The following is an 8,545-nucleotide window of genomic DNA, read 5'->3' as shown; positions in this document are numbered from 1 at the left end:
AAGTGGTAGGTAATTGCTGTGCTAGTTGGCAGCAAGTATCGAGAGAATGACAATTCTGACAGAGCTGTATTGTTGATTAAGACTTTGTTGATAGGCCCTCCCTGGTTGTTCAACGGGTTAGGACGCAGCACTGCAAGCTCTCTGCAGCTGCTGCAGTGTGAGTTCGATTCCCGGCCCTGGAGGTGACCCACATGGTGTGGCAGACTTTTCCTGACAGGCCTGGTGCTCCCCTCAGCAGTGTCGTTCACCAGTCTGCCTGTTTTGCCCCCCACTCTGTCTGGTGAATCCTCTCACCGCCCCTGCACCTTTGGCCTGTCCCCAGCTCTGTATGAATACATAAATAAATCTTAAAAAAAAAACATTGTTGATAAATGGCTTACCCTGAATATTAGGCAAATGATCTTCAGATGACAAACCTATGAAAGAAATGGTCAGATATACCAAGGCATCTCTGTGTATAAACAGTTTAATTTGATAAAATATGTGTTCAATGACCATTCCACTTAAGATTATGGAAACTGAAAATTTTCAGATGCTAAGTGTCACAGTGCAAGGAATAATTAACATTCTGATAGAGAAAAACTTGCTGGCTGACTCTGTATTGGAAGTATTGTTCTGAATTCCGTGACTTTGGTAAAATATTTCAATATACTAGCGATGTACATAGCCGTGGGCTAATTTTTAGGGTAAAAAGTCATATAATTTTAGTCAAATTTTGTGTGGAGTTTTATGTAACTTCAGAATATCAAAACAAGAAGCATCACACTGAAAATGAGAAGACGTGTCTCCTGTTCCTCGTCTTGGCGTGGGGTGGCGTGAGGGGCGAGGAGAGGCGCTGCCTCGTGACAGCCCCAGTGTCTCCCAACTCTTTGTCATGGTGAGTAGTGCCCTGGTTATGAACTTGGGTGTCCATTAGCTATCTTTTAAAAAGATTTATTTATGCATACAGAACTGGGGTAGAGGCCAGAGGTGCAGGGGCGGTGAGAGGATTCACCAGAGACAGAGTGGGGAGCAGAACAGGCCGACTGATGAAGCTCACTGCTAAAGGGAGCAGTGGGCCGGTCAGGAGAGGTCTGCCGCGCCATGTGGTCACCTCCGGGGTGGGGATCAAACTCGTACTGAAGTGGCTTTAGCTTCTTAGTGCTGTGCTTTAACCTGCTGCGCCACCAGGGGGGGCACCCAATTAGCTATATTTTAAGCAAGAACTTTTCTTTTTTTCTAGTATATTTATGGTTTACTTTTCCATATTCTGATCTCTGATATATTTGAGGTAATTTTGGTTTATGCTATGAAGGGTTGATCCAATTTTACTTTTCCCCTCCAAATAACTATGTGGTAGTAGCACAGTCTAAGAAAAGTTCATTTCCCCGCAGAAATTAAGGGGCCGCTTTCATCATGTATTAAATGGGGCCTTGTGTGATGCTTCTGTTCTGTCCTCTGGTCAGCCTGTCCTACGTGTGGTGACAGTGGTCAGGGTTCTGGAAAATTCTTTACTGTCTAGTGTCCCCCGGGAGACAGAAGTCTTTCCATCATTCACCAGGTTTGGGGGTGGGGAGCAGGTATAGAGGAGACCAGGGCACAGATGGCTTGGAGGAGGGAGTAAGAAGTTCATCCTGCGCATCATACAGGGTCATCATTTGTTTGGGGAAGAAGCCCCTTTTTCTGGAGGCGCTCAGACTCAGTGCTGGAAAACATCTGTTGTGAACTGAATGACGTTGAGAGGACAATTGAAAAACTGGTTATTTCACTCAGACACGGACACTTATTAAAGCTCTGGTAACCCCCCTGGGGCTGGCCTCTGCCCCAGAGAAGAAGAATCCATCAGCAGGGGTGGAAGCGGAGGGGGTGAGTGTGTGTGTCTCATTCTCACTGTTTGAACCGCCTCATTGTTCTCTTTATCCAGGGTATGAAGCTCGAGACCCTGGTGAAGACGGCTGGAGGGTTGCCCATATGGCTTCCATAGGAGACGATGCCTTGGCCCACACCGTTGCACACCAGCGGGCCCCCGGAGTCCCCCTGTGGAGAAGAGAGAAAGGGTCACTAGGTCAAGTCTCCCGCTGCTGCCCCAAGGCCGGAAGTGGAGGTTGGCGGTGGGCTCCTTCCACTGCTGGGAGTCTGTGAGGCGGGAGGGTGGTGCGCCGCAGAGCAAGCTTCCATCGCTGGAATGCAGTCCTGCCTCGGTTCCTGTCTCCAGCATGACCCAAGGGACAGCACCTCCCCTTCTCCAGCCATCCTTGCAGAGGTGGGAAATGAGCACCCCCAGCTTCTCCCACTCTCCAAGAGACGGGACGCCCCCAGCCGGAGGCCCCGGGGCTGTGGTGTGTCTCGTGTCCATCCGCCCAGGGCCCTATGTCTCGGGCAGTCATCGTTGCCCGTGGTCTTACGTTGAAGACGCTCTTCCTCTCCCTGGAGCTCCCCACACAAATCTGCGTTCGGCTGTCGTAGGTGCTAAAGCGCCTTCTGCACTCCTGGTCCTGCTGCACTCTTAACTGCACCTCCTGGAGCTTCTGGGTTGCCCTGTTCAGGCCGACCAGGCCCCAGCCGGCCGCCATGCACAGGGTCTGTGGAGGCAGCCTGTGCTGGGACTGTGGCAGGCTCAGCGTCTGCACAGCTTGGTTCCTCCTGGCACTCCTCTCCAGCTGGCAGGAAGAGTGTGGGCACTCAGGGACCATGGAACTCTCCCACCCGGCCCACCCCCAGCCCCGTCTCCTCTCCAGGAAACCCCATGCAGGGAGGGAGCCAGCCTAGCTGCAGAAACAGAGGGCCAGGCAGGTGGTACCTGCAGTAACATGATGTCGTTCTGGATGTTCTGAGGATTATAGCGAGGGTGGCGGATCGCTCTGCGCACACCTATGCTCTGCTGGGTCCTCTCCTGCCTGCCGATGTTGTGGGCCCCCAGTTTCACGATTATAGAGCTGCAAGGGGAGCGCCTGAGAGGAGCTGGCAGCTGCAGGAGCTACAGGCCCCCAGCAGGGCGAGGCTGATGCTGAGAGAACTGGAGAGCCAGGAGGGCTCCAGGGCTGAGCTCTCTGCCTGCCGCCTCCCTAGGGCCCTGAGCTGGGGCTTGAAGGGGATACTGTGCCCAGAAAAGGAGGCCCACACCCAGCCATGGTGGCACAATGGGATAGAGAGAAAGGCACTATTGATAGGCACAACAGTATGGACGACTCTCAAAATACACGGTGCGAAAAATCAGAACAGAACACACACTATGTGATTCCAGAGATCTACAATAAAACGCGTAGTTGTGTCTCGGCGAGAAGAACCTGAGTTACTTGAACCCATAGCCGGAGCCCCAGGCCCTGCCTCCCATCTCCTCTTGGTCTCTTGTAGAACATGTTCTCCTTTCTCTTCCTTACACTGGTCTGTTCCTGCCTCCTCAAGACCTGCTCGGTCTCCGTTCACCCTGTCATTGCTAGACCCCCACTTTCCGATGGCACCTCTCCTTGCTCTCTGGGCCCGTGTCCAGCCACCTGGGAACTCCCTTAGGCTCACCTTCCCTCACAGTGAGCTGCTGTCAGCACGAAGTCCTCACGCACCAGGAACCCCCCACAACTGCTCCAGCCCTCAGGAGTCTTGATCTGAAGAAATGCCATGTAGGGGTGGGAGTGGGGTCTGGCTTCTTTGCCTCCGATGATGTCCCCTGGAAGGAAGCATGTCAGTGTTCCCTGAACTAAGGTGTGGACACCCTGGTGGCCAGAAAGGCGAGAAGATGGGAAGGCAGGTGCGTGGAGGCAGCGCAAGGAGTTGGTGGGGAGAACTGGGGTGTGCAGGATACGCACACATTGGAAGCGGGAGCCAGGATTTCACAGGGAGCACCGCTGGGTCCCGAGGAGACCCATCCCCTCTCCCAGGCCTCAGCGCCTCCTGTCTCCCCCAAGGGAGCACACACCCCTTGCTCTAGGCAAGGCCCGCCCAGCCTCCAGTACTGAGAGGGGCTCTGCTCTGGGGAGGGCAAGCCGCACCCTCCGGAGTGCCCTCTCCCTGACTTCCTTGTTATTTTCTTCTTCAGGGAGATTCCCAGATCCCTCTGAGGGCAGCTCATGGCCAGTTCATGGCCAGCATGAGCCTGATTGTTAGGAATCTGCACAGGAACTGACAGTACAGTTAGTGCTGTATCCCTATCCCCTGGGCTCTGATGCGGGCTGCAGATGCATTCAGAGACACATTTATATAGTATCTGCTACGTGCCGGTGGCAATGCCTACAGTTTTATGTACACTGGTAGTTCGACTCTCTTAGCGACTCTATAACTCTGGCCTCACTATAACTCCAATGTTGCAGGCAATGCACCACAGGAGTTGTGGTTCAAACCACCTGCTGAGCGGTCCAGTTAGGAGGTGCCTGAACAGTCTGGCTCCGGAGTCTGTGGGGTCGGGTCGGCCTCTGGGGAGGGGCTGGTTACTCACCTGCTTCAGTCTTGGGGGGTAGGAGAAGGACCACCAGGGGCAGGAGTATGTGCATCTTCCCAGGACTGTGAGCAAGTCCGTTGTCCCCGCTTCTTCTTCCTGTGGGACTTTTATCGCCCCCACAGAGAGGAAGGAAGGGTGGGGGTGGGAGCTGGAATTCAGGGTTCGATTTTCCTACTGGTGTGATGGATTTCATCACTCAAGGATGCCCAGGAGGCTTGCCCAACAACTGCCAGTGGTAAGAAGAGTCACCTAAGCCACACTGCTGTCTCGCACAGCAGAGCTGCTGGGTCAGGGCTGGCAGCAGAAACGGGACCCAAGGCAGTGGGGGCGGGGGGCTTTGGGCACTGTGTCCAGGACCGAAACCCACCAAAGTCAATAGTGTCTGACACGCATGAAGTCTGGTAACACCTCTTTCTTCCATTTTCTTCTCTGGGATGAGAGCTTTAAAGAGGTGCAGGGAATATGGTACTTAAAAAGCAATGTGCTATTTGAAAAAGACCTGATACAGTTTTGAGAGCAAAACATGACATAACTGAAATTAAAGTGACAGTGGACTTAGAAGGTTGAATATATATTTAACTGGAGATCTGGAAGAGAGAAAGCAAATAGGAAAACATGGTGATGAAACAGACTTAGATTTTGCTCAAAATGAAGGAAAAATACCCAAAGGAAAGCTGAAAAAAGATAAATAAGTTTCAAACAGAATAATCAAAAGATATTCGTACCTAGAAATTAATGCTGTAAGGAAAAGAGAGAATCTTAAGGGCAAGTAGAGAAAGATTACTCTCCAATGAATGGCAGATTAAAAAACAGAGTTTCCAGTGCAGTGATGAGCGAATGCCATGTGGGAAGAAACAATCACATGGTCATTTGGGTGGATTTAAAAACACTTCATAAGTGTTGGTTATCATAAAAATGATATAGCAGTTATAAATAGCTGATGCAAGAAGCGAATGTATATTGAACACCTTGCCCAAGGAATGCAAGTTACACCTTTTAGGCTATTTATCAAAAATTGACCATAGAGTAGGACTTAAGTTCCCTAAGTTAGATCTCAAAAAATGTTCCAAGGATTAAAATCATATACCACTTGTTGTAGGCTATAATGATTTTAAGCTGGGAGTTCAACGAATATGAGCAGAAAGTCTCTCTGTTTTTGAATATGTGATGCAACATCCATTCACGATGAACATTTTCATTGCCATACACAAAAGCACTGATCACAAAGAAAAGGACTGATGATTTGTTAAGTTAAAATCGAACAAATGTGGGCCTCCCCGGTGGTCCAGGGGTGAAGTGTCAGCGCTATTACTGCTATGGCCTGAGCTGGATCCCCAGCCAGGGGGGTGACCCACGTGGCACAGCACCCACTGCTCCCCTCAGCAGTGTTTTTCAGTCACTCTACCTATTCAGCTCCCCAGTTTGTCTCTGGTGAATCCTCTCATCTTCTGTACCTATGGACTACACCCAGTTCTACACACTCACACAGAAATCAAACAAATAATAATTTGTAGAGGAGGCCAACACGCTTGTAACACATAAAACAAAGGACTTAGACACAAGTTATCCAAAAAACTTCGGTAAAAAAAAAAAAAATACCACCCCCAATCCTGTAAAAACAATTAAACAATTCTGATTAAAAAAAAAAAACCAGAAAAAAGATAATCGACTCCATAGAATAATGGAAAAAAAATGTGTGAGTTAGTGCCATGTGACATGACTGAATCTGAGCACCATAAAGTTGAAAGGAAGAACCCAAGAAGATTACATCTTGCAGGATTCTCTTATATTAAGTTTAAAACTAGGAAAAGTGAAACTGTATTGGATAGAAACGCAAATGTAGGTGGTTAAAGTGAGGAAAAGCGAAGGCATGGGAATCACGTAAGTACTTAGCAGGACTTGGCTCTGGGCTGGAGGCTGGAGAGGGCGTGAGGACCAGGAGAGGCTTGTGGGGTGGCTGGATGTTGACACAGCGCTTTATTGCTTGACATAATTGTAGTGCTTGCCCTATTCCTTCAACTGTTGTTTAATGCTTTGTGCCCTTTTCATATGTAGATTTTTGCAGTAATTTTTATAGCTGCTTGTCAGAGGGTAGGGATTAGAAATCCCTTTTGGGTGGAGAGGGGATATATGAGAACACATGGCCTGTATCTTTAAATTTTCTATTATAATTAACAAAAACATTGTGATAGCTGAATAAATAAAAGCATGTCTGTTTCCCAATCTCCATAGCTGGTTACTTCTGCTTTTGACTGTTTTGTTACATTTCCGTCAGTTGCCAGTTGCCTTTTTCGTCTCCCCCGGGATGTTGGGACATTAAAATAGGATATTTCCCACAGCCTCCCCGGGGCCCACACAATTTTTTGGGCAGGTGGTTCCCAGATGTGGTTGGGGCTCTTCCTTCTCCTTCCTGTTGATTCTGCTCTAGACAGAAACAACCTATGGATAGTTGCTCTGCCTTTGCGGGAGACCAGTGGGCTTCTGAGGCGAAGCGGGCGCCTCAGGGCTGCCTTCGCTGCCTCTGAGAAGGACGTTTTGGAAGCTCTTTGGGAAGTTATGGTCACTTTATGAGCAGCAGACCTGGGAGAGGCTGTGCAGAGCTACTGTCTTCCCAGCGTGGGTGTCTGCTGGGAGCGAGGCACTCTTCTTGTCCAAAGCTGGCCTTGCTGCCATCTGGAAGGGAAGAGTGCGTGGCAAAGCGAGACCGGACTTCCGGGAGGTACATGATTTGTGCGAGCATGTCCTATGGGATCTGCACAAAACCTTCCCGTCAGAATAGAGAGGGTGAAAGAGCCCTGGATAGGACAGAAAAGGACAGAGAATGGTTTGGAAAAAGTTCAAGGCTCCCAGTTTCCTGGTGGAAAAGCTGATTTCTGGGACTGGGTGCTTCGCTTTGTGGGTGGGTAAGTGTGGGAAGAAAGGGGAGGTGCACATCTTCCCCGATACTCTTCTAAAAATGCCCAGACAAGCCCAATGGAAGAGCAATCGGAGAATGGGAATGTGTATTATCGTACGGTCGTGATGTTACTAAAAGGCATCGTGTTTGCACGATTCCTTAGTGGCGTGGAACATCTGTACCTTCCAATAGCGAGTAGAAAAAGTAGAATGTAAAATGCATATATATAGTTTGATACTATTTCTATTAAAAATAGGCAACTGCCAGAGTCACTATTTTATGGGACTCATTTTCATCTTTATATTATCCAACTTTTTAAAAAATAGAAATGGGTGGTAGGTAGGAAAACATTAGGACTCATGATCCTTGTGCATAGCCAACACTGTTAAGCGCTGTGGTCGAGCAGATGAGTTAGCAGATTAGTTTTTTCCAGAACATTGGTGGACTCATGGCCCAGCCTCACTGTGGTCACGGGTGGCAGTGGGGTGAGTGGAGGTGAGACGGGGCATTCCAGCGGTAGCTGTGACATACCCTGTGCTCAGTGGCCAGCCAGGCTTTTCTGCTCATATGGGTGGACACAGATGAACACGGCTGTCTTTTGTGGACTGCGCCTGAGGTCATGGCTGACCATGTCATTACTGTCCAAACTAGGACACCGAGGAAGTCCTGGTCACCACAAATACTCATTTTGCACCATGTGGGAGCAAGACAACAAACCTCTAGGGGGTCACTTGAATTCTAAAGTCTGTCTGTACTAGTTAGGGTTATCTGAATTAACGCATGTATCAAATTCCTTCAGCCTACCTTTCTCTGACATGGAATATTAAACCAAATTGAAACAATATCGTAATTTAGAGTATTGAATAAATTAAAAAATAGAAAGAAGAGAAATGTCAGCTTTAATCTCACCACCCAGGAACTGTTACGTTCCTGTCTGGATTTTTCTCTGTGTGTGTTTTTATGTAGGTATGATCACAACATATTTAGATTTGTATCCAATAGTTTAAATTATTTGGCAGAAACATTGCTCTCATTTTATTACAAATCTACTACTGGATGTTATTTTAGAATTTCATTCATACTTGAGAGACAGATTTTTTTAAAATTTGATTTTATAACAGTTTATTTTTACATCATGTTGTACATTTTTTTTTCCATCTCAATTGTAATCCCCGCAGGTTTCCCGTCACCAAGTCACCCTTTTGCCATCACCATAATCCCGTGCACTTCCCTCCCCA

At 48.5% G+C, this 8,545-nt stretch overlaps 1 protein-coding gene across 1 annotated transcript; it reads right to left on the bottom strand.

Annotated features, from left to right (window-relative positions):
• Positions 1-1,123: 1,123 nt before the first annotated feature.
• Positions 1,124-4,463, bottom strand: LOC101618956 (cathepsin G-like). Its single transcript, XM_012734020.1, has 5 exons — positions 4,409-4,463; positions 3,496-3,643; positions 2,780-2,915; positions 2,385-2,639; positions 1,124-2,016 (listed from the first exon to the last, which is right to left on the bottom strand). Exons 1-5 carry the CDS (start codon positions 4,461-4,463, stop codon positions 1,867-1,869), a joined length of 744 nt encoding a protein of 247 aa, XP_012589474.1. The 3' UTR covers positions 1,124-1,866.
• Positions 4,464-8,545: the final 4,082 nt, after the last annotated feature.

The sequence above is a fragment of the Condylura cristata genome, unplaced genomic scaffold (assembly GCF_000260355.1).
Source record: "Condylura cristata isolate star-nosed mole 26May11 unplaced genomic scaffold, ConCri1.0 scaffold00045, whole genome shotgun sequence".
Classification (NCBI taxonomy): Eukaryota; Metazoa; Chordata; class Mammalia; order Eulipotyphla; family Talpidae; genus Condylura; species Condylura cristata.
Note: the sequence above shows the minus strand (reverse complement) of the source record. Positions and strands in the feature narration are given on the sequence as shown.